At 34.7% G+C, this 27,376-nt stretch overlaps 1 protein-coding gene across 2 annotated transcripts in view; it reads left to right on the top strand.

Moving 5' to 3' along the window:
* LOC113404148 (uncharacterized) overlaps positions 1–22,501 on the top strand; it is a 43,967-nt gene extending 21,466 nt beyond the window's left edge. Inside the window, exons 2-6 of one of the 2 annotated variants that reach the window (XM_026644944.2) lie at positions 1,578–1,747; positions 3,110–3,238; positions 9,711–11,725; positions 11,826–20,007; positions 20,185–22,501. In XM_026644944.2, coding sequence (XP_026500729.2) covers positions 9,730–11,725; positions 11,826–20,007; positions 20,185–21,928 — 11,922 coding nt within the window. In that variant the 5' untranslated portion in view covers positions 1,578–1,747; positions 3,110–3,238; positions 9,711–9,729 and the 3' untranslated portion in view covers positions 21,929–22,501. Of the gene's footprint in view, positions 1–1,577; positions 1,748–3,059; positions 3,239–9,710; positions 11,726–11,825; positions 20,008–20,184 lie in introns of both variants that reach the window. The other variant, XM_026644943.2, reaches the window with a different exon arrangement.
* The last annotated feature ends 4,875 nt before the right edge of the window (positions 22,502–27,376 follow it).

The following is a 27,376-nucleotide window of genomic DNA, read 5'->3' as shown; positions in this document are numbered from 1 at the left end:
ACAAACTTTATTTTTAAACTCTTAGTTGTGTAAATTTAAGTCTACAAAAAATTTAAGCTCTTATATTTGTAAAGACGTATTTGTAAGTACTGCAATATGATGTCCAGCAACACAACTGGTACACTTATAATAACTGTATTGAAATCGACGTATGGAGTTGCCCATGTGCTGCTCGCACCCGCCCGGGCTGGAAAGTGGGTCCGATGCGCGGAAACGTTAGCTTTAAAGATATGTCATTGCCGATCAAAAGGTAATCGCGGTCGTATTTGATGACAACGTGCATCGTCTGCAATACCCGTCGTTTTATTCACCCTTTAAGTATAATAGATTATTGTCATGAACAATTTGAACTCGGCGTTCGTAATAATACTTTATAAAATATATTTCTTAATGTTAGCCAATACTAAGATACTAAAACATGCCGCTTATTAAGAATATTCTGTAGATTCTGTAGACATGGACGCCGCGCCGCGCCGACTTACTTTAACATTCATTGCTCGACGCGTAAACTTCAAATCACACATGGCTGACGAGTAGCACATACGCAAAACTTATTTCTGAATTTACTTTGAACTGAACATGAGTTTCAATCGATTCGTATTATTAAATTGCAAAAAGCACATAATTTTCGAAAAAAGAGGGGGCAACGTCGCCATTAGGTGACGAAAATCTAGGAATACACATCCATGCGCAATGCAAGTAATCAATAACCTTTCGTTATTGAATTCGGTTTAATTAGGCTACACAAAGGGAACAACGCAATGAACGTTACAATAGTATATCAAATTTCCAACGCACTGAAACAATGACACTTGTAATATTTGTTGTATATAATTCAAACGGAGCGTCATCATTAATTGCGGATTCGAGTCGTATGCACTTCTGTTACGAATCGCATTTGTTTAGGACATCATAATGAAAATTGTCAACCTACGTATCTACCTACGGGACCTACGTAAATTACAGCTCGCACCGGGAGTTTAAAAAAAAGTAGTTTTCAGTTCGCTCGTGCGCTCTAGGGCTTTAGTTCTCGTTTCCCCGGACGCTAGCCGCCCAGCCCGGCCGCAGGCTCCGTCCTGTAGACAAGCCTCATCTGTCATATATCACTGAGCGCTGCTCGCGGACGGTCGCCAGTCGGCACTCGGCAAAGTACCGCGCGTCGTAGCTAGCTTTCGTGTATGTTGATTACGGTTTTCGTATTTTCGGTTTATTGAAAAATTAATTAAATGAATGATTAGTGCTATTTTAAACGCAGTAAATTAACTGCGTTTTTAGTTTAATTTTATTTCTAAAAGTTCAATTAAAAATGCTGTCAATTTCATTTTTATTTTCGCGTACAACCTTTTAATTTACAGAAAATTTGCGCAATTTTTTTTGTTTATATAAAATGTATATACATTAAATAAAGTAAATCGTACACGCGAAAGTGTGTGTAAATTTGCTGAAAATGTTGTTTTATTTTTTTTTTCGATTCGCGCTATTCAATGACATTTCAAAGTAAATACATAGTTTAAAAGACCAAGTTCCGCGGTAAAGTGTTCAATTGTGTGGGTTCCTGAAAGACTGTGGTGTTGCAGGTGATATCCACCGATATCAGCCAGGTGCTGCAACGACCTGGCTGTTGCTCGGTTCCGCTGTGAAGTCGTTCGTAGTTGTTCTTTGAATAGCGGCCACCGCTGAGAAGAGCCACGTGTGGCTCTGCGTACAACCGGGGGCGGGCGCTTTGCGCCGCCCCGCATCTGCATCCGTGAGTACTATCATAATATATTAAATTAAATAATTGAGTCGGATGTATACGAATGCTTTGCCCACTGCTGATCTAAGGATAACTAAGTCTCGTCGTCTGTATTGACTTTGTTATCATTTGCGTTTTGACATACTCTCAGAAAAACGGCAGTTATAGTAGTTATGGAAGCGTTCGAATTCCCGCAATCGCCGAATAAACAAAAGCACGTGGCGCGAAGTGTTTATACATGTTGCGTGCCGGTGCCTGTAGTCGCCCGGAGCCGCCCGGAGCTCGCTGCTAGCGACGGCTTTTTATTTTTTCATTTCGTATGTTTTCGATGCGATACTTTTAATTTATGACCTATATTATGTATGCTTTGCGTTTGAATCGTTGTAAAACTTGACAAATATATTTGACCATGCGTAAAAACCAAGTGTCGGCTGAAGGTAGTAAGTATTGTAATTACACATGATAGCGCCGTAAAGATCATATTTCAAACTACTTTGATCGGATTGTTTGTGTTATTCGAGCGACCCGCTCGGAATATCATTTGGATATTATAATTACTGTCGTATTTTACCGTCAAATTCAAAAAAGAATTCCTTAATAATATAAAGCAATAGTTTCCTAATGGCAGCAATAGATTTTGCGAGGCGCTGCTTTGTGATATTCGTGTGATTAAAGTAGGTCACCGATATGCTGAGTGTTTTAGGCTTGTCTTTAAATAATTACTGTGAACACATTGACGCGCTATTTTATATATTGCTGTTAATTCTACTTTATATTATAAGCCGCTACGTGACGCCATCGCGAATGAATGTATTGTGTACGTTTTTGAAAAATGATTGATTTGAATATAATAATCATAGTTATTGATATTTATCAATTTAAGTTTAACTTTAACAAGGGCTTAGTGCGCCTGTGTGATGCATTCGGTGATAGGGAGTCGGGTTTCACGCTGTGGGCGGAGTGGGCGGCGGCAAGCGGCGCCCGAGGGGTGGGGGCACGTGGGCCGGAGCGCGGAGGGGGTGGTCGGTGGGCGAGCCGTTTCTGAACGCAGCCAGTCCGTTTATTGCGTGTATTTTATAAAACATTTTAAATTCCGTTCACTTTATAAAATTTCTTCATTCTTGTATACCATTTACGTTACATTTGTATACATATTACTGTTTGATATGAGAGATTTTTACCGGTTTAATTTCGTATCTTACAAGCAAAGCGAACTTTTTGTTATGCATTTTATTTTACTAATTCATTATTATTTAACTCTAATTTGCGTTACGTTTATCATCTGAACGATTTATTTATTTTTGTTTTTTTCTTTTTTCTTTAGCTTTTTGACGAGGCTGTGCCTATACGTTAATAGGTGAACTTTTGGTCCAGATACCTGCCAGATGATTTATTGACGTGCTGTGAGCATGATGTAGAGTCGAAAAATTTCGAGCCGCTGCCGTTCGCATCAGACGATTGTTTAGATGACTTTTCACCCGATCGCCTGTTCCTGTTGACCAAGTGAGTACGTGGTGCTGCCTGCCACTCTTACAAAACTGTATATCGGTATTGTCTGCATGATTGTATGGATATTTAGCTTTCACCCTCCACCAGTCGCCGTTTCCCTAGATATAAGTATATGTTACAACTTTTTCGTGTTTATTGGTAAACGAACACGTAAAATAAATGTATTCCTTGTTGTGTTTTGTGGATATTTTCCCGAAGAAATGCAGAAAAGCTGGTTGTGTTTCGAAGCGCGTTCCGATAGACGTCATAGAGTTGCTCTCTCTCTCACATGGAAGTTCGCTAAAATTCCAGGATATACATGTTGGGAATGATGAACCAGTATCGAATCGCATCAAGAACGGCTAATGTCACTAGAATAATATACAGTCTGCCGTTTGATCAACGTTGAAACCAAAAAGTAATAGATATCATCACGAGTCCGACGCATATTGTGGCTGAGCGAAAGCTTAGCTACTTGTAATACTCGAATAACGGCGAATTCGCTTCGGTCTGCCGGTCTCGCTTCTTACCAAAGGTGTAACCGTAGCTTTAGTGATCGTTTTGCGTTGCGGTAACACGTTCGTTTCGGTTTGATGGAACGAACATTACTCACGTCGATTATAATCTATAAGTATCGAGCATGTTAATTTATATGACAAGTTTTTCCGTAATTATATTTAAAAAATAAAAAACTTTTTTTAAAGTAATATATGAAGGCTTCAATAATATTACATACTAAATCGTTGGTATATTTATTAAATATTTGTACAAACAGTAATCAAGACAAGTTAACATAGTAACTGAGGCCCTTCTTCTTGTACACGAATCCCACAAGGAATGTAATGAATCGAAGCAGCAAGCGAGTAAGAAAAAGACGATTTTTACAAGACGGTCGACAAAGGATTCCTAACAACAAACTTAAAACAAAATCTAACAAAATCTAAACAAAAATCTAATCGGTCATGGATATAGAGATTCCCGATGGTGACAAGCAAAACGAGATTGTCCAACCAACCGAGAATATTCCATTACACCGGTACTCTGAATCTAGACCATAGCAGACTCAACTAATATGGCCAACAGTAAAAGTCAAATTGGCCGAGTGATTAGCTAAAGAGTGAAGAACCAATATAGAACTATAATGACAACTTATCAGCAACGCTGTTTAACCAATTTGTTCGCCAGGAGAACTCCTCAATACAAACGTATTATGAAATCTTAAGAAATTTGATGTTTCAAGCGTTTTCAAGGTTTTGGCGTTTTGCGAATTGATGAACGTGAACGACTTAAAATATTATGGGTTCGTACACATTAACTTTATTACGAAGAAGATAAGAATTAAAGAAAATAAAAAACAATCACTATCCCTCGAAGTCACCACATTCTACAGAGTTTTAAAGAAATATACTTAAATAAAAGAATATGGACAATATAAACGAGATCTCATGAAAAGACTCGATGATTGTTCTTCTCGCCGGAAAAACAAAAAAGGCCTACATGGAACTTTGGACAAATACATTTTGGATAATAAGATTGAAGAAACTAGAATACTACAGCACTGATTTTTTTTAAAAAGCAATCAATAATTCAAAATAAGCCATCGATTATTCAATAATTGAAAATAAAAAGCAGCGAAGAGAACCTTAAAACAATAGCTTATTCTGAAATCGAGGATCGGCGGGAGATAGCGGCATCGGACAACATAATACGAAGCTTTGAAGCTAAATGAATGAAGCTATTTAATCTGAATTTACAAAAATCTGAAAACCAATGGTCACACAATGGTCGAACTCGAATGTTATTGGAGTATTCAATATTGGAGTGACCCAAAGTATTAAGTAACTATAGACCGGTAAGTTATGTAGGATAAGTTGCAGGATCTTCGCAGTCGCTAAAAAAGAGATGAATGAGATCATTATAGATAAGTAACAAGTACTACAGAGACAATTGTATCTCGTATTTATTAACTACCAAAAAGCTTCCGACATCTTAACACGCACGAAGAGTCAGCTCAGGTTATATGGAGGTCATCAGAAAATATAATAATGATATAGGTAGGAGAAAGTTAGAAGCCCAAGCTTCCCTATGCACCTCTGTATGGTATAATACCACGTGTCTTGAAACGTCCTTAACAAGCAAGAATGGTGCGAGGAATGTATACACTATGGTAAAGTTAAATCGTAGGACACCCCGTTCAGTCCACTCTTACTATGACAATGAGAATTATTCGTAAATTACAAATAAAGAGATGGTGAGAATTCACTTGAATACACAAAAAATTATGCTTTTGGGAAAACAAGTAGCATTGACAAAAATAACAACGATATCGTAAAATAGAATGAAGAGTACCGAAACCATTGAACAAATTCTGCAGTCTAAAAGAAATATTCAAAAGTAACATACCAATGAGTTTGACAACTAAAGCCTCCTACCAGATAAAATTTAAATGAAACCAGTCATTAATTTATGTCCATTGCATAATACAAAATCGAGACCTGCTAGCGAGGCCCAGACCGTAGCACGCTTAAGATAAAGAAACTAGATTCAATAAGACCTGACGAGAATAAAAACAATAGAAGCGGCAACTTACGCTCTGAGTTACATGTGCTTATAAAGTAAAGTGGAAATGGACAGGTGATGTAGCGAGGCTGACAGAATAGAGAAAGACCTCAAAAGAAACCCTTTGGAGAGGTCCAAAAGGTTTAAGAGGGAAGGTACTATCACAATGGGAAGACGAAAATAAAAGAATAGCTGTACCAAACTTGGGCGCAGTTTGGCAGAAGACGGAGACAAATATACATCTTTGGAGGAGGCCTTCACTAAATTAGGGGTACATACAAAAAAATCAGAACTTAAAATAAATTAACAATTAGTTTAAGTTAATTAACTAACGGAATTTACGCAATACTTATAAAGTATTTCTTTAATGTAAGAAATAAAAAGGCTCTTTATTCATGTATCTACTCCATGTACGTTGAGTTACAGGAATATTAATTAATGTAGTCCCCATTCTCCATTCTCTATCAAATTGGCCCATTTTGGTAGAGACTATTCTCTATATCTATATATAATAAATGAAACGTCAAAAAAATATTAACTTACTATTTTTTTTATATTCTTAAAGATAACTTTTTTTAATAATGATTGATATGTTAGATTGGCTATAAATATGTTATTTCCGTGTTGAAATGGAAGCATAGACATTTTTTGTCATTGGAGTAATGTATAATTAACGAAAACCAATAAATAAATATAGATTAAAATTAGTAAAACAATTATATTTTTCTTATAATAATAATAACACTTAGTATTCGACACTTTTTCATTTTGATCGAATATTACAAAAATCTCTATATTTTGTTTTTCGAAATTTTCTGGGTGAAATCAAAAATCGACCGGTTTTTATCGATTACGTGTTAGTTATTAGGTTGAATGTTAGGTTAGGCTATTACTACGTTGGGTCTGCGTGTTAGCTATCGTTTAAAAACCGAGAGAAAACAATACAATTTTATTGATGGCATTTATTATTATTTTTTAATTTATGTTATATATAACTCTAGCTATATTAGGTCAACGTCGCTATAGAGACTTAAATTTTTTGTACATATTGCTGATAGTTCCCGAGAGTACGCGATGCCAAAAAATATCTAAAATATCTAATAAATAATAATATATTTTTACATAATAAATATCATTTTGGGTGGTTGCCGTTGACCGACCACCCTCCCCGTGCAGTCAAGTCAAGATAGAAATTTACCCTCTCGGTTACTCAGATTCTTATTACGGCTCAAACTCTAATATAATGTTGATTCGGGGTAGAGGTTTTTTAACCGACTTCAAAAAGGAGGAGTTTATCAATTCGTCTGTATTTTTTTTTTGTTTATGTTTTTATCTTTTGTTTATATTTATATGTGAGTATAGGTAATATAAATATGTGTACCGTCGGAACATCAGGTTGATATTTATAGTTTATGAGACGACGACATGTTTTTCAATTCAATAAATATTCATAATATCGTGTTTTTTATTATACCCCATACATTAAGTTTGTGCGAAGCAGGTAAGTGAAGTAAATGAACATTGAATATAGCTTTCGTTAACCCATGAGCAGTGTAATAAATAAATGTTACCGGTTGCGATAGTGATCATTTGAAAATATTTAAAGGATAAAACACAGTATAACTGTGCGACCGAACTGACCGAGTAACGCGGCTTCGACCGCTTACGGACGTACCAAAGACATACGTTTAATGAAACTTTTTCGTGGTCCCACAGGTGTGTCAGATCCTTTAAAATGTCGAAGTTGCAGTTATTGTTGACCATTTTTTCTATACTTATTGAATCTGTAGACGGTCGACAATTAGTATTTGTTAGTTGCATGCACTGTATCTTTCGCATGGTATATCGAATATTACTTTTTTAATCTCGATATTGTGTTTATATATTGTTATCTGTTTCAAATATCATGTATTTGTATGTGTCTTTAGTTTAAAGAAAAAAAGATAATTTTCTTAACGGCGTGGTCTGAATATTTCGATTTATTTTTTTTATATTTTACGAATAGAAAATATTGATCAAAATATATTAAAACCTGAGAGAAAGAGCCTTAGAGTCACTCTTGACGCACGTGTGTTTTTAATTTATAATCGTCGACAGTTTGATAATCATCCAGAACATAAAAGGGAACATTACATACATCCCAACGCGTTCGTTTTGGACTTCAAACATTTTAAGAATAAGACAGTGTATTTGAGTGATGTTGGATCTGATTCGACCAACCCTACGTTTCATTGAATACTAAATGAGTGCTCGTGGAGAATGTAGGTTAACACCGTCTGGAAGAAAGCTAAAGACTATAGACAGGTCAAGCTAATGAAAGCGCGATGCCTTCGCGTAACCATAGCAAATTAATTAGTCCATGCTGTTGAACTCAAGCAATCGGGATGGATGTAACTGTCAATTGCTATTGGTATTTTCGATCCGAGATGGGACAGTTTATTATAGACCTCTAGGTTAAGAGGAATATGATTTGTTCGACCACTGACTATCAGACACATATGTATTTATTGATATATTATTTTGTTAATAGTATTTATAACAGTAACAAAGTATAATATAAAAAAAAATACTTTATATACTTTAATTAGTCATATTTTGGAATTAAGTTATTCTTGCAGTTTATAAGCAGTGCGTATTTCTGTTGTTAGTGTTTGATGGGATCATTCAAATGTAATTTTAAAAAAAAGTAATTGTTTGTTACAAATTGTTTGAAAAGCCTTGGGGCTTATTGGTCACTATAGTTAGCGAGCTGGTGAACACAATTAATATATGATATGCTCATGTGGTACATTTATCATTGAGAATGGTAATAGTGCAATAAGAAACATTAATGACCACGCCTACTACATTCGGAGCGCAACATTGTCAATTGGCAGCGCTTTGAATTTGTAAAAATGGGGACATGAATAGGACCTCTAATTGGAATTGAATTGTTCGAATGGTGGTATTGAGAAAGACTGTAAATTTCCCATGTCTATTTCATACTACTTGCTGCAAGCATTACATATAAATATACCAACAAAAAATATTAATGTTAAATAAGCAATCGTTTGGAGCAAATAACTTTGTACGGTTCAAATTTAGTGAGCCAAATGTCTGCCTAATATTTTTTTTTTCCGGTAGCCATTCTGAATCGAAAGGTCATAACTAGAAAAATGAGCAAATGACTTACGTCTTTTTCAGTTTATGCAAACCCTGGGTGTCTGACTTATAAAATATCTTTTGTTTCCCAAATTTTTTAAACCATCAGTCTCGGCGGCCGATGTGCAAATAATTAGTAATCCTTTTTTATAAGTTTTGAAGCGTTTTCACTCAAAAACGCAGCGACATGGGATTTTAATTAACTTAGCGACATAGAACTAAATTGATTAATATTGATCTTAACTTTAACTGTTTTCCAAAAGAAATCAAAATTTTAAATAAGAGCAAATCATATACCAAAATGTTCTCCAGCTTCTTAGAAACTACAATTCAAGATTGCTTTCATTCGGTTTATCTCGAAAATTTAAATTAATGCTTTATACCAACACAATTATTGAAATCCGCACATTCACGTTTGCATTGTATGTATTCAGTCGCGTTTTGTTCGTTGTGAAAAGTGCAATTATTTTATTTTTTAATTTAGTTATTTTTTATACAACTAATTGTCAAAAGCTGAAATCACATTTATTTATTACCAGTGGACAAGACGGTTACTTTAAAGTTAGTTTTTTTTTATATTTTCCTGGTGTCGTTGGGTAAGAAGAGGATGACTACAATACATATTTTAAATGAAATCAAATAATGAGTAGATAAATTAGACCAAAAAAATAACACAGATTACATTTATGTATATCCATACAATATAAGCAAACAATACCTTCTACCGAGATCAATTCAATGAAGTATTTCTGGCCTAAAAATAACTTACACTTGTTCCTATTTTTAGAATTCTGGAATTGACCACGATGAGTACGGGTGAAGATGAACCATCGTCTGGTTTAAATGGAAGGTTGAGACCGAGAAAATCTACAATCCCCAGTCCTCTAACAACTACGAATATACGCAAACTGGATACTAAATCTGCTCAGGACAAACCTAAAAAAACTACCACCCCGTCCAAAGTCTCTCCAAATAAACTTGATGATCTCACTGACAAGTCTGATTCACCTGCTCCGCAAATTCTTTGCACTTATTGCGATAAGTCTTTCTTTTCTAAACAAGCTGTCTCTAAACATATTCGACGCATTCATATTTTGAGTACAAAGCAAGATAACGTCATCAACTGCTTGTTTTGTAACCACACGGAATCTGATAGTAACGATATTATTCGGCACATGGTCGATAACCATCCAAATCAATATTTCGCTTGTTATGATTGTCACACTAGATTCCCTTCTACTACGGAACTAGCAGAGCATAAGCTTAATGTATGTGAAAACCCTAAATTACCATACCGTAACAAGTTGCGCCAGAAAACGAATCCAAAAAAGGGCCAAAAGGCTCGGAGTATTAATGATAGAGAGTTTGAAAACGATGATAAAAATTATTCCGGACATGCTTTTAACGGTATCGTTATATCATGTGAACTTAAGCCTTCACATCCTCACGACCCAATCGATATTGAAGATAACATAACGACTAATTTAATACTGCCACCTGGAAAAAGTTTGGGCAGTGTCAATGGAATCGAAAAGAATGCAATTATCGTCCTAGATGATTTGCAGTGGAATAAGAGGATACCACCCAATTTCTCTTTTCACAATACAGACGCTGATCAAATACTATCTAGACTGGGAGTAGTCCACAGATCACCGAGGACTGGAGAAAATAATAGAAAAGATTGGTTAAAACATATTGACGATTCAAATCAAAAATTTGAAAAATGTTTTGACACAAGTTTCTACTCAAAGGTGGCTAGTAATGTTCAGGAGAATTTAGCTAAATTTCTCGATGGTTCTTTTAACTTTAATCCAGATCCAGAAAACACTATAAAAACAAGAAAAGCGAAAAATAGTGTTGCTATTAATACAGTAGAAGGATTTCCTATTCTGTTAGCATCTGATCAGTTTTCTAGGAACGTTTTTGATGGCTATATGCCAAGAAGTATTGCGCCAAAGCATAAATGGAAATGGGAAAATCTTGAAAGTGACAAAAACTTAATGAGTCCCGAACAAATAAAGCGTGACTCTCACACTAACAATTGCATTATTACACTGGTTTCCAGTTTAGACATATGGACTCAACTTTGCATGAGACGTAAATTTGAAGAAAAATTTACCACGTCACCCCTAGAGAAAAGAATCGAGAAACAAAGCATTATTGGAAACGAATTGAAAGAAATATTAGAGAGCAGAGAACTTCCAACTTCGTCTTCTCAGGTAGTTAATTATACTGGCCCGACATTGCAAACTTGTGATAGCTCAGACTTTCCTGCTTCCCTCGGTTTAGTACCAAATGCACCTAATTTTGATTTAAAGCCGGCGGTTCTAAGCGGTGAGTGGGTGAGGCCGCGGTGCTATGTTTGTTGTGCTTGTGGAGCGCAAACCCGTGACTCTAGAGCTCTCTCGTCTCATATTTCTACTCAACATCCTAATGCGCAAATACAACATTATGAAATAGTTGGCGAAGTTCTATTAAATTCGGATATTTTAAAGCATTTGTATGTGCCTCCAAGTCAGCTGAATAACAGAACTCGGCCTCTTAGAGGATTCAGAGAATGTACAAAATGTAGAAAGGGAGTGTCTTTGGAAGATCTGCATCAGCATATGCTAGATTGTGCAGGTGACACACCAACTGTGCGAAGAAAATGTAGATATCGTCCATTTGGTGTTCGAAAGCGTCGTCCTCGTCTTCCAGATAATACTATACGACAAGAAATGCGTAAAGATATTCGACATTCTAGGCATAACAGAAAAACGCATATGAGACCTAGACCAAAAATAAAAACTGAAGTTGGAGACGGTAAGTTTTGTTTCTCAAGTAATAGTAATATAATTTTTTTTTTTTTTTTAATAGAAATTACTTCGTAAATCTGTCAATAATATTATGTTTTTTTTTTCAGCTGAAACTATAAGAAAAATGCTAGCAGATTTACCGGCTAAACGTCATCGAGCGATAGTAAATCCCTTAAATCCTATTTTACGTCCCCGAAGAAAGCTTAGCAAACAACGGTCAAAAATGGTTATTAAGAAAAGAGCGATCGATGAGATGACAAAAAAACCAAAATCGAGTGACTTGCCGCAAACGAGTAATTCTAATAATGAAGACCGGCAAAAGAGTACTAGCAATTTGAAAAAACCTGATAATAAAGCTCTTCAACTTATAACCCACTCGGCGAAAAGAGCATCATCAGGAATCTTAAGTCATAAAAGTTCTTTGATAAAAAAAAATACTATAAACAAGAATAGAAAAAAAGTCTTCGCCACTAAAGAAGCGGAATCTGGCGGAATTGACGGAACTTGTGGTACTAGAGAAAATGATGGATCTGGTGGAACTGACGGAGATGATGGTACTGACGGAAATGTTGGAACGGACGGAAATGATGGCACTGACGGAAATGAAGAAAAAAATGGAAATAATAGAGGCGATGGACTGATAGAGTGCTCAGATTTACCTTTGAAACCTCCAGACAATGAGGATAATATCCAAATAAATCAAATGTCCACCAACAATAATAGTTCGGAGAGAATAAATATTAACGACGGTTCATCTAACTCACGAGAACACGGAAATCGCAATAGTGGATCGAACAACAAAGATGGCCAAAATCCAGGTTGTAGTGGACAAAATAGTAACTCTCGCGACTCTTTTGCTCCGTCTCAGAACGTTCCTTTAAAGCATTCTATTGCTCGCTTAACTGCAAGTTCTGAGACTCATGATAAATCTGTTCAGTTTCACCACTTGTTCTTAGTTCAACAAGAATGTAATAATGCCACTCAACACTTGCCATCGGGTCAACGAATGCTTTTTGAAAATGAAGCTGTGGTAACTAAGTTGGACAAGCCTCCTTTACATTTCAATCATTCAGAAGTATTAGATGCACAGAGTTTCCAACGAAACAAATTAAACAAACCTCGTAAAGGATTAAATGATTGTATTGCAATGCTTAGAAATAAATTAGTGGAACCAAATTCTAATATTTTGCCAGGACATGTATCCGTACAATGTGGCAGCGACGAGCCCTTAGGGCCAGAACCAGTTGTGATCGAGCGTAGACGGTCAACAACTGATTCAAATATAGAAACTGCACAAAGGTCAATGCAATTGTTTTATCCTAATAGAACTGTGGAAGATACTCCTTTAAGTTATGACACTAGCAGTCGTGTAACACGTCGATCTTCAACACGACATGGGCATAGTTCTCGCCGTGAAAAAATCATGGATGTTCAACCAAATAATGATTTTATATACTGGAATCAATTTTACTATAATAAAGAAATTTTACCTACCAATAAAAGCAGCCAAAGGTACAACAAACGTGAATCGACTCGTCGAAGATCTGTTGTTTCAACAGAAGAGTTATTACTACAACATGCAATGAATCTGGAAATGTTGTCTAAAAGTAATAGAAATCTTAAAAACCTACCGGATCACCAATACCCTAATGTACCAACAAATGTTCAAATTACTCATAAAACATCAAGAAAAAGTCGTCAAGACGGTCCAACAACGAGATCTACTTCTAATAATAGTATGAGAAAACCTAAAAATAAAACTACTACAAGAACACGACAAAAAAAAGTTACAGATATAAATAGTTCTCAAGGAAATATTCAACAAAAAATATCAGATGTCGATGCACAGTCTATAAAAAAACTAAATGAAAGAAATTTTGATCATAGCACAGTAATTAGCAACATGGCTACAACGAATGAAAAAATCGATCATTATTATGTTCAAGAGAGGATAGAAGATAAAACAACTGAAGTTGGTGTGGAAAAAACAATATTACATTCGAGTGATATGTCAGAAGAGCAGTTGTGTTCAAACATGTGTCCAAATATTCCCATGATGCAATACGGTAACGATTATGATATACTTCCTGTTCATTATAATATGCACATAGATTCAACGTCGACGGCACCCCTTGACCTCTCAAACAAAACAACTAACTTGGAAGACTACATTACGGAAGAAACATACTGTGGAGGAAATTATGATAGTTATGAAACATTGGATTTATCTAATAAAAATGTGAATATTGTTGTACCTGAAAAACATCTTTGCATTAATAATGATGAAGTGGTAGACCTACGCGTTAATAATAGTTCTCAGTTGTTGCCATCACACACAACAACATCATTATCAGACAGAAGTAATAACTTAGAGGACAATGCAACTGATTTATCTTATGGACACCCCGAAAGTTGGATATATGAACCAGACGACTGCTTACCAACAGATTTGTCTATGAGAAGCAACGACATGTTGATGGATACTTATGAAAAAAGGAGGCTTTATACACATGACAGCACTGTAGAAATTAATATAATTGAAGATTTATCACACCCAACAACCCATATACGTGATATGTGTATGGTTGTTCCCCAAAGAGAGGATCTGAATACTGAAGAACCTACTGATTTATCTATTCGGAGAATTGGGAGTAGAACAGATATTTCAAGTGTTTCCATCTCACAAGAGTTACACATTCGTAGTTGCACACATTCAAATAGCATCAACAAACAATCAGGCCATAATGATTTAGAAATTCCAGCTGATTTGTCTAATACTAATAAAGATACAGTACATAATAATTATTATATAGACGAGCAAAGGATGCCTCAATATTTAGAAGCAGTGGTTACAAATAATCATGAAATAGGACCTGTTATTGATGGTATAGCCGCACAAGCACATCTAAGTTCCATAGATTCTGGTCAAATTATAGGCCCTCACTACAACCGTACCACGCGAGTTCCAATCCAAGCAGCTGCATTAGAACCAAGAACTATCATCACGTTTTCTGAACCTTTATTAAATGAAACACAAAATATGCCTACAGCAAGCTTAGTATCAAAATCTTCTGTACCATGTGACTTACCAATATCGATTAATTGCCCGTCGATAAAAGAATGTGGTAATCACAATGATGTAACTTACTTAATGAGCGATGTGCCACTGAGCTTATCTACTAAAAATATTGATGAGAGGACAATTTGCAGTTTAATGCATCGTGAATTAGTACCGAGCCATTATGAATATGAAAATACTAAGCAAACTTGTACGTTATCGCAATATAAAGAAGCAGAATCCTCACGTACAAACACGAATGCCAACGTAAGTGTTACATCGAAAGCCTACCCGCCAGTTAGGCCAGCAAATGAAACAACTGTTGTTTGTAAATCAAGTTCTCCTTTAGGACATAAATCTAATAATATTAACAACAGAAAGCTATCTTGTGAGAATGATTTATCAAGGGAAAAAAGCCCTGTTTCTGCGTATAGAATAGATATGGAAAATTGTAATGTGGAGACTTTAAAAGAAAATTACAATAATATTAATTTAGACCAGGATCCAGAAACAGCTAAAAAGATAGCAATGTTACCCAAAGAGCTTGTAGAAATTTTAGGGACAATGCCTGCAGACCATCGCATTCAACTTCTTAATGTTTTGCCTCAATATGTATCGTCATCAACATCGCCTGTGTTACCTCAACATACTGGAAGTGAGAGGCGTAATTCGACTTGTATCTCCGCTAATTCTTCGTCACCGTCACTTATTAGCAATCATTCAGAAAGTGACCTAAAATCATCCGAAAATCTACCTTTATTACCAAACCAAACTACGTCTTCTCAAATTTTACAATTTGTAGAAACATCACCTACAGTTTCGAGTTCTATACTCTTAACGCCGCCTACACCTCAACTGTCAGATCGCCATTCAAATCAAGCCCATGAAAATAATGAAATTAAATCGATAGAATATCGAAGAAAGTCTAGAATTTCAACAGATGAACAAACGCCTCAAAATAATTTAATTAGTGAAAACTTAAAAGCCGGCTCATATCCAACAGCATTAGATGAATATAATCGTCAAGATCGCATAATTGATTTGACTGGTGATGACTTTTCATCAGACATTCCTGATGTTTCGTATAATGTGGAACCATACGCGAATTTAACTCGTAGCTCAAAGGACATGCCAAGTTCTGCTCCTAAATCCAAAGCATTAAAGACGAATAGTGACAAAACTGCGAGTTTGAGGGCAGTCCGTATTAAAACTTCATCTGAACGACAACGAACAGTTTTAACTGAAAATACACTGGCAAAAAAACATGTTGATAGTACTTCTCACTTAGTTGAAGAGGAACTTCAAAATAAAAGTTCTGAAGTAACGATGGCTATCCAACAAGATGAAATAAGTAGCACTCAACATCGTCCAGCTATAAGGGCGTCTCCAACAGTCCAGGTGGGGAGTGATATGTGTCCAAAAGAACGCATTTTAAATGATATACAAATGCCAGTAGATAAAGCGACCGATGAAAATAAGGGTTATGATGTAAATTATAGTTTACCTGATAAGCAAAATATAGTAACTTCGTCGCTTTTGAAGGATATGCATTCAAATTTTAAAGATGAAATAATAACAAAAGATAATATGCACCATGCTCTTAGCAATGAATCATCAAAACTACCCGTTTCGTTAAAAGCGATTGATGTAAGATTTTCGAAAAATATTGAAAAAGATTACTGCTCTCAGTCAAACGGATCGAACCGTGATGGATTTCTTAAAGACAAAATAGTAACTAAGACTGAATGTTCCATATCACCGGGCTCAAAAAAAGTATTTACCGTAGAAGATGATGATTCTGAAGATGACGTATCTTTAGCTGTTATTGTGAAACAAAAACGTCGTATTTTAAATGCATCTCGCGAGGATGAAACATATGAAAAGATAAATACAACAAAAGAAGTTGAAATATCATTGGATAAGTCGTCCGACCAAAAAAACCCAGTGTCGTTTAACAAAACCGCATCTTCCGAAATGGGCAGCTTAAGTGAATCACAATTGCCAAAAAGTTCTAACGATGCATGTAATAATACAAAAAAAATAAAATTGAATGAGAAGCAAAACAAATTGTCTGAATTACCTTCTAGAAAAAAAGGCAGAAAAGGACGTCGCGTCAATATTATAGAGAGCACCAACTATGTCGGACAACAGGGGCCACCGCTTAACAGGAAAGCTGAGAGTAAGAATGAAATTAATACAGAAAACAATATGAACGCGGATAGTGAAGAAAATACGGGGGTTTCCGATAATACAGCTAAATCTGAACAAATTGAACCAGATAATAATCGATCAACACCAATGAATATCAATGTAGAAAGGGAGAAAGAAATTATATCGAACACAACTGCAAGAAAAGAAGAAGCAAAAGTACTGCATAGTTCATGTAGTGATTGCCTTACTTCAGAAAACGTAATCAAGGAAAAATCTAATTTCGAAGCAAATATTGGAAGCCAGAAACATGTTACAGAAGATTCAACTGAATATAAACTTATGAGAACGTCCAATTCGATGTGTGAGGATGATATTGAAGCTATAGAGAGTGAGAAACTTTTTTCCAAAGATGTATCTTCTAAAGAAGTAAAAATAGATGAAACTCGAATTAATGACATAAAAAATCATCAAGCTAATGTCATTAAAATGAAGGAGTCTAAAAATATTTGTCATACCATAGCAGCTGTGGAAAACTTTGTTGAAAATAAAAGTGAAACCGAAACAGATGAAACGAACCTGACACCTCTGCGACGAAGTAGACGAGGAAAATCGTTGTTTATTGATAGTAGATCTATTTTGAATGATAATTCTTTAAATACTGAAAATGCTACAGAGCCAAGAGCTCCATTAACAAAAAAGCAATTAATTTTTTCAAAACTTTTGCAAGATGAAGAAAATCATAAAAAACCAGTTTTGACTACTACACCTGATAACCAAATTTCTGAATCTATATCAAAAGCCTCTAATGAAAATATACTGGATAATAGTCGTGATAGTGAATTTAATAATTATGATACTGATGAAATTAAATGTAATAAAAGAAAAAAATCGCCACAATCCAAAAAGAGATTGAAAAAGAAAAAGTCCGTAACGAATGTTCAAATAACTAATGAAGAACCTGAAGAGCAAGAAGCAAATGAAAAGATAATATGCCTAGAACTTAATAATAAAACACCTGATAGCGAAGTTTCGTCAATTTTAGTGACTTCTCAACTTAATGACACAAAAAATATAACTACGAACTCAACAGATTCACGTGGTGATCATATTGATATTCCAAGCACTGTTATTACTAAAAAAGCAATTGAAAAACGAAAATCTAATTCTCCTAATAGAGATGAATTGCTACCAATTTTGAAACTAAAGAAACCTAAATTAAACGATGAAATCACCGTAGTGTCACATACAGAAGGTAAAAATTACATAAAAATTACTGAAACTCAAATAAAACTGAAGGAAAACATGGATTCTTTCCCTATAGTAGGCGCTACACGAAATACAACGTGTTACAATAAGGCAATAAGGCGAACACGATCAAAGTCAGTTTGTATAAAATCTTCTGGAACGGAGTTCTACGACCCATACGATATTGATAAGATTGAAGATTTAGAAGATGTGATCGATAAAACCGAATCATTTGTTAGAATAAACGTTTCTTCAATTCAGTTCAACGCATCGAAATCGGTAGTTGCAATTAAGACTCGAAAATTAAGTAAAACTGTTCCTTCAGCTATAATTGATATATTACCATCCGAGGCTAAAGCCCTCATTGATGATGTCAGTGATGATAATGTAGATATAAAAAATACAGTTGAATATAATAATCATTCTAATGTTGATACGAAAGATGGCAGCAGTGATTCTGATGCATCTTCAAAAAGCGATGTTCCACTAAAAATATATGTACAAGAAAAGGAGAAAAAGCTCAGGGAAATATCACCTACATCAGAACGGCTGGAAAAATCTATTAGTAGCGAAGAAAACGGTAAAACAGAGGAAAAGTCGAAAACTCGCAAAAGATATAAGCAAACCCAATCTATAAACAACAACGACTTAAAAAATAGTATTAACAAGACACAAAATGAAGAAGAGCTACGTTCCGAGCAGTTTATGGAAAGTTTCGGTTTCTTCTCCGAAAGAAAACCAAGAAAATCTAATTTATTGGCAACTAAAAAAATTTCAGAGACATACAATTTAATTGAAAATGATGAAATATATTATGCATCCACAGAACGTGTGACAAAAAAATCTGTAAATGATAATAATAAAGAGGACCAGGCGTTATCATTAAGAAAATCAAAATGTATCGTCTCACCTCCTAAAAAAGCTACAAAACGAGGAAGAAAAAAGAAAACCACCGTTATAATTCAACCTAGTTTTTGTAATATCTGTAAAAAATTTTTTCGTAGGTGGGATAACTATGTAAGACATTTGTTATCTCTATATCATATTTCAAGACTTGGTGAAATTGAATTAAAAATTAAAGTAGTAATTATTGAAGAGGAACCTAACTATTTGCTCGCCTTTAGGCAGCAACTTAATAGATTAAAAGTGCTTCAAAACAAAATAGCGAAACGGAAAAAAAATTGTTTGTCGACTGCAGATATTGTTCTTCCAACAATTGAAGAAATTTTAGCTGACGTAAAAAGAACTATTCGAGAGCAACAACTTTCTCGTCGAAGCTTAAGTCGTGATGAGGCACTATTTATAGATTGTTGTGAAATGTTAAAAGAGTCTCATCAAAATCAAGGTGAACCAGTCAAACGAGTTCGTCAATGTAATAGTTTTAATTGTGAACAGGCATGTCAAGAAGAGTTAGCATTGTTAGAAAAAAGTATTCTTGATGACAGATGTGCTATAAAAAGTGACGAGGAAATGGACTCGGTATCAGCTAAAAAGATATTGGAAAGTGAGGAAGTTCGAAACTTAGAAAACGATTTAATATCCAACCTAAAAGAAGCGAATGGACTTAAAGGACCATTAACTAGTAATCAGTTAGAATCACCGGAAAAATTGACTACTATAACGGATTCGCAAACTATTTTATCCAATTATGAAATAACAGAAGAGACTAATAGATCTAACTATAAACCGAATACTGAAGTTAAAGACAAATTATATCCTGACGTCATCGAAAACATAGATATGTTCGAAGACAAATTTGATAAGATAAAAAGAAAGTGTCGGTCTCAAGCAGCAGCTGCCAAACAAAATCAAACACACGTCGAATTGAATGCCAGGTAAAATATTTTTTGTTATTACCTTTTATAAATTAAACATAATAATTAGATATTATAATATACCTAAATTTATACTTATGTTTCTATATAGTATAAATACATATATATTTATTTTCTGTTGACTAATTAACTGATTTTGTTGTGTTTTAAGTGTTTCATTTATATTTATTGTTGCAGTTACAAAAATAGAAAAAAATCAGAAAAGAAAAAAGTGAACAATAGGAAGGGGCAAAACACGGTCCCAACCAAGGCTGCTTTAAAAGGATTCGATGGTGTCAAGGTGCCAATTCAAACATCGGATATTAATATGCCAGCGATCGCACCACTTGAAAAAGTTCACAGGAAAAAAAGAAAGAGTGGTTCTAAAAAGAAGAGAGAACGAACAAATTCCGAAAAAAGTAACTACCGTGAAAGTAATAATTGCACAAAAGAATTATCCCAGAAAAAAGTTGACGTCTACGAGTTTATGGACACCGAAGACACTGAGGTATTTGAATTTAGACCATCGACTCTTATGGAAAGACTTAAAAGCATTAACAATAAACAATTACCTAGTACATCTAAAACACTAAATGAAACCGAATTAGCTGAAATATCGAGCGAAAGCGGGTCTGACGGTGATGACTTCGTTTATATGTCAGATGACTATGTCTGTAGTGATGACGAAACCGAAAACAGTATACTATCCTGTGAATTAGGAAATGGAAAAGGAAACACTGAACACAACAAAACTTCGACTCTGATCAAAAGAAAAGAAGCAACGGAGAAAAATGCAGTAATGGGAAAAATATTCAAAAATAACGCTTTGCGCACTGAAAGAAAAAGCCCAAAAAGTATAGAAATCGTAAAGCCTAAAGCTAATCTAGACCAATTGTTTGATAGTTTACTAGAAAATAAACCTAAAACCTCTCAAGACACAAATGATGAAGTGTCTAGTGATAAAGACGAAGTTCCACCATCACGGGTGTATCTTAGCATATCACCTCAAAAAGAAGATCAATCGCGTTATAACAAATCTTTGAAACGATCTGATCACGCATTGACTCTGTCAAGTGAACCTGGATTAACTCAAAAGTACAGTACACCCTCACCAACTTTACATCCATCTTTGGCATCATTTTCTACAAGGCGTAAGTCTATAACACCCCCAAGAAAACTGGAGCCAAATATCAAACCAATTTCAATTTCACACCATGTATCCTCGAAACGAAACGATGATCATAAAAAAATTGAATCACCAACCGAGGTACATTCAAAGAAATACGAACCTTTACAATCAAGCAATAAAAATCTAACTGCGGCAGATACAGATGACACTCTACGTAGACGAAGTGATGAATTTGATTACAAGGAAACGAAATCTAAGGCTTTGTTTTACCAAGATAAATTAGATAATAAAAAGAAAGAAACACCCAAGTATGACAGTTATGATTATGACGTGGACTCCTACGACCCCATCCTGTCGGAAGATGCTGGAGTTGCAAGACAGAGAGCACGCAGAAAATGTACTGTTGGGAAGCAAAATGTTCTAGCCGAGACTTGGAGCTCCGAATCCGAACCGGACGGTGCTCCTCCACGACCTAACAGTGCCGAATCTGTGGCCGCTGGTAGCGGACGCAAGAAGAAAGGTAGGAAGAGAGATAGTCAGTCGAGCAGCAATCGAAAGGCGAGCAGGCAGGTTTCTTCAAAGAAACACGAATATGAAAGCAGGGTAGATAGCAGTAATCGCAGCGCAGGAAGTGGCGTGCCGGCAAGGCCGCGGTCGCCGCCTCACTACTGGTCGGCGGGCGAGGACGAGCAGGAGCACCCCCAGCAGCACGGTTGGATAGTCGGCGATAGTCACAAGAAACTCGTCACTATGTTAGCTCATGCGAAAGGGCGCAAGCGCAGCGGCGATGAGAAACGTCACTTGCTCGAGTAAGGCTACGTTATATAGGGTATGATAATGACTTTTTGTAAATATTTTGTACATAATATTCTAGTTGTTTATGAATGTCATTATTATGACATTACGACCAGAAACTTTTTAATCTAAAGTTTAATTAATTTCAGTTTTGTAAATATTGTATATCTTTTATAGTATATTTTAGTTAAATTTTTAAATGAGCCTACGTACTGTTGGGGTTGATTTAATAAAATCGACTGTTAAGCAACCTTTGCAGTATCTTAGCTAAATTTTTAGCGGAGTATATTTTATTTCGAATTCGATATGTCATCTTATATTGATTTCACAGTTTATCTATTAAAATATGAATTCGAAGGAGATAGAGCATTGTCTTTAATATAATATGATAGGCGTTCGTAGGTTAGTCGTAGAATATCAGCGCTAATTTAATGTGTCTAATAGAGAATCTATCCAAAAGTATATTCACTTTAATCTTATCAGCGCTTATTCTTATCAGTTTTTTAACGAAAACATTTCATAATTTTATTTATCGTTTTCTAGCCGCAAAGGGAAATAAGGCTTCAAGTATAATTGAATTTATTTAATAAAGAGCAAACGTTAATTTTAATGCTGTATGAGTTTAGTATGTTTGAAAATATACGGTTTTATTATATTTTATTTGAAATGTAAAGATTAAGTTGCAGCGTCGTGTAAATAAAATATATTCGATGTGATTTTCACAATTATAATAACACGATATAAACTGATTGTATGTGTAAATGTTTAGTCTAAAGTGCCCCCCTCTCTTCTGTGAGTGTTCTAACGCCCGGTTTTTGAATTTCCCAGTTAAATTGTCACTAACTATTATAGTAGTTCAATAAGTTGTGTAATAGACTGACGTCGGTTAGCAATTCGATAACAGTGGAACCGATAGCCAGTTCCTTGTGTCCCTCTAGATGGGTCTTGTGAAGGAATAGTTTCAACAGCTTTATAAATAAAAACACTAATGAAAAGTCAACAACTACAAGCTGTTATTGTAGCGGCTCTGTGGTTATTTTTCTCTTATATTTATTATTGTGGAATATTTAAAAAATAATAATAAAAAAGTAATTCCTTTGCAGTTGAATTATATATATATATATATGTTTAGTCTTCCCTCGCAGCTTAAGTTGCAGGGTACTGATACTTAAAAATTAAACTCTAGTACTTTCGAATCAGACTCTGATGAGTTATGTTAATATTATTTGTTTTGGTATTTAAATAATATTCACATATAGGTTTTTTTCTGTTAATTTATTAAGAGAATGTACGAAGCAAGCATAATGACTTAGAGTTGTATCGTTTGTGTCAAAATGAAACGTCAAATAAAGTTAGAGTACCGATAATCGGCACACATACACGTTAAGATGACTCAAGTCTAAACTGAGAATGGTTTACATTACGATGTTATTAATGAATAAAATAACTGCCGAAAAATGCTTCAGAAACCGGGCACAAGCACGTTGTACTGCGTACATCCCTCGAAAAGTTGTATTTTCTGTGATTTTTGCATAATATTTGCGAAATATATCATTTCGATTTTATTACGTATAAATTGTATTTTATTCCTGACATAAAGAAATAATTTATTTACAAGTTTGTCTATAAGTTGATGTCTTAGAGAATGTATGTTTGGTAACGATCGCGAGGGGCTGATAACGCGGTCGCCCGTCTGGGTGTTGTGTAATTTTGATTTTGTTAACTATTTTTATACATTAGATTTTGATTAGTCAATTAACACATGAAATCTCAAGCTTTAGTTGTCGATTGTATCTAGTCCAAGGGTGGAAGGAATTTCAGTCAGCCTCATTATCAGCCTCGGGACTATGTGATCCTTTCCATTACAAAAGAAGACTTGTCTAATGATAAACGATGTCTAACGAGTGGAGTAAACGAGTTTATTTCTTGAGACAAAGCTCAATGTTGAAATTTTCTTTTAATTTACCCAGCACAGTACTAAATATTACCCAACGAATAGTTTAGTAGACCTTATGTAATACCATCAATCTGTGTGTATATGCTCCCAAAGTGATCGTACTAGCTAATTAAGGTAGATTTATTAAATATTTGTTTGATTAAAACTATTATAATAAATTAACCGCCACAATGAAATCTTACTTGTATACTCTATATCTTAAGACTTTGATGTAAAGTTCACTCTGTCGAATCATGTTGTAATATTTGTCCGTCGAGGTCGGCTCACGTGGTCGGTGGTCGCCGCAGTGGTCAACCAGCCAGCCATGTGCAGCGCTTCCTCGCTCACATTATCTGCTAGGGTTTCGTATTTACGTACCCGCTATTAGAGAATCAAGTCTACATGTTTTTAAAAATCTGTGTTATTTCATAAGATGAATTAAGAATTAAAATATATACTTATAAATATATGTGGTATATAAATAAAAAGTCTTTCAATTCCTACTAAATTGATTATAACACAAAATAATTTATGTAGATCATGGTAATTTTGAAACTTATGCTAATGTAAATAAGCTAGTTTTGTGGAGTTTAGTACTTGTTTTTAATTTTTAAAGTATTTCGAATATAGCTTTGGTCAACATAGCCTTAGAAAAGATCGCCTGTTCCGGTATTCAAAGTAAGACTTTGTAAAAATCTCCATAAAAAAATATCTATTCCATTCTACACATGTCAATTCAAAAATTATAAATAAATTATCAACTTTACATAACAGAACAAACCCTTTTTAAACTTGCTGACATTTCAATTTAGAACATTTATAATAATTGTCGTTAATAAGGCAAATTTTAAATTACTCATAACCAAATCAAAAAGGTGTTTTAAGAGGATATGTAAAGTAAATCGGACGACGTCCGCGCCAAACCACGTTTGTTGCTTTAGTTACTGTTCCTGCCCGTCGCTGATTGTTTCCCGGCTGTTCCTGGGATCCCTTCACACCAGAACATATAGAAGACTATGGTATAGTATAATGAAGCTTATTCCTAAACGATAAATGCTCGAAACAACTTTTCAAACTTATAGGTACCGTTATTTTTAAGATTGCAAATTAGAATCATGATTATGTTTTCATTAAAACACTATAATATTATATAAAAAAATGACTTTATCGATCTATCACTTCTCTTCGGTCTCCACACTTTTAAAGCGATGCTCTCATATTTTTAATTGGCGCTGCGACGTCGCCAACATGAGCTTTGAGCCCCCAACTTTCAACTAGTTGTATAAATATTATGTTAAATTGTATGAGCTGAATCAAACACTAAAGAGAATATAAGATTTTTTGTAAAAGTAAATCTGCCTATGCCAATCTGCGAGTAATAGGACATACTAGTTGCCACCCGCGACTTTGCTCGCATTTTAGGGGTTTGCCATCAGGTTTTAGGTATCAAAAAGTAGTCAACCAAACCACAGAGTACCAAATTTCATCAACATCGACTGACAGACAGAGTTACTTTCGCATTTATAATATCAATACAAGCGTCTTCATATGCCACTGTAAAATATAATAAAATCCTAAGATACAATTACACAAAATGTGACTATGAAGCGCTGAATACTGCCCTAGAAGCTATAGATTGGACAATCATATGGGATGGATGCGCGAATGTTAATGAAATGGTTGAAGTATTTTACTCTAAATTAATGTAAATTATCCATGAATTCACTCCAGTTCGATTGCTTATGAATGAGAACTTCCCTGTATGGTATACTTTATCTCTTATTAAAGCTCTCCGAGAAAAGGCGAAATAGCATAAACGATATAAAACTTACAAAAATGAAATGGATAAACTTAGTTACATAATATTACAAGAACGATGTGACTTTTTGATATAAGAGTGTTATACTAGTTATATAAATAACGCACCTAATACTTTACGTCAAAATCCGAGGTATTTTTGGAGCGTAAAATGAGTAACTGCACTTCAATTCCAAATGAAGTCCTTTTTTCCAAGCATTTTCAAAATACATATAATTTAAGTCATGCATATTCAGAACAGCCAACACTAGATTGTAGTAATCCATATGGCAACGTTATGTCGCTAAGTAAATTGTTCGTAGAAGTCGACGTTTTGCGATGTCTTCAGTCTTTAAATACGAATAAATCATCCGGTCCCGATGAATTACCCCCATTATTTTTAAAAAATGTGCAAAAAATTTGTATAAGCCCTTAACTACTATAATAAGTCGCTGGAGACGGTTATATTCCCATCCATGTGGAAGAAAGCTCATACAATACCAATCCACAAAGGGAGTGATGTGGGTGATGTAACTGCTTATCGTCCTATTTCTTTACTTTCAAATTGTGGTAAGATATTTGAGTCCATTGTGCATAGAGAAATATTAGTCGATACACGTAAATATATAAATTGTAATCAGGATTTTTGGCTGGTAGATCAACAGCATCAAATTTGGTGTCATATGTATTTGTAATTGCCGATGCCTTAGATAAGAAAGAAGAGGTTCATTCGATATACACAGATTTCACGAAAGCGTTTGATGTTGTGAACCGCAGGATAATATTGAAAAAAAATGAACATATAGGAATTCATGGTTCTTTATTGAGATGGATTGAGTCATATCTAGAAAACCGTTCACAATTAGTTAATATTCGTCAGTATGAATACAAGTCGGCAGAAAATGAGGTAGCTACAGGAGTACCTCAAGGATCACACTTAGGCCCTTTACTTTTATAATTTTTGTAAATGATTTATGCTTTAATATAAAATCAAATTTTAAATTGTTTTCAGATGACTTAAAAATTTATCGTGTAAAAAAAAGTGATTTAGATAAGTTAATATTGCAAGCGGATATAAACTATATTTGTGATTGGTGCCACATAAATCAAATGTAGGTACATCAACCCTACAAAATGTTTTTACATAAAATATTTTCGCAAGGTTATTTCTGAGTCGGTGACATATTATATTAATGACAGTTCAACTATACAAGAAGTAAAGAGCATACGTGATGTTGGTGTTATACTAGATAGATCACTAAGTTATGGGCTACATGTTGATCGTATAATGAAAAAAACATCTATACTATCTGGATTTATTACTAGACAGTTAAAAATATTTAAACAGCCGTGTGTTGCTGTTCTTTTATTTAATACCTTAGTTCGAAATATCCTGGAATATTGTAGTGTACCTAGTATGGAGCCCTTGCGCACATTAATACACTTGAACGTGTTCAAGTCTATTAATGTAAAAATTTAAACGCATGCCGTGTCTACATCATAAAAAACGTAATCATGTGTATTTTGTGATTGTCATTTTGTTTTGTAGACTTTTGAACATAAAAAAAATGAATGAAACAGAAATAATTGGTTAACCCAGTTTCGCGATATGCGATATAATTTCCAGTGTTAGTGGCCAAACGACTATGCAGCTTCGAAAATAAATGCTACTAACACAAACGTAATCACTTATAAAGTATTTTTGAGTATTTCTTGGTGGTGAGGCTTTGCTG

Source organism: Vanessa tameamea, chromosome Z, assembly GCF_037043105.1.
Source record: "Vanessa tameamea isolate UH-Manoa-2023 chromosome Z, ilVanTame1 primary haplotype, whole genome shotgun sequence".
Lineage (NCBI taxonomy): Eukaryota > Metazoa > Arthropoda > Insecta > Lepidoptera > Nymphalidae > Vanessa > Vanessa tameamea.
This window is presented reverse-complemented; position numbering and strand designations above follow the sequence as displayed.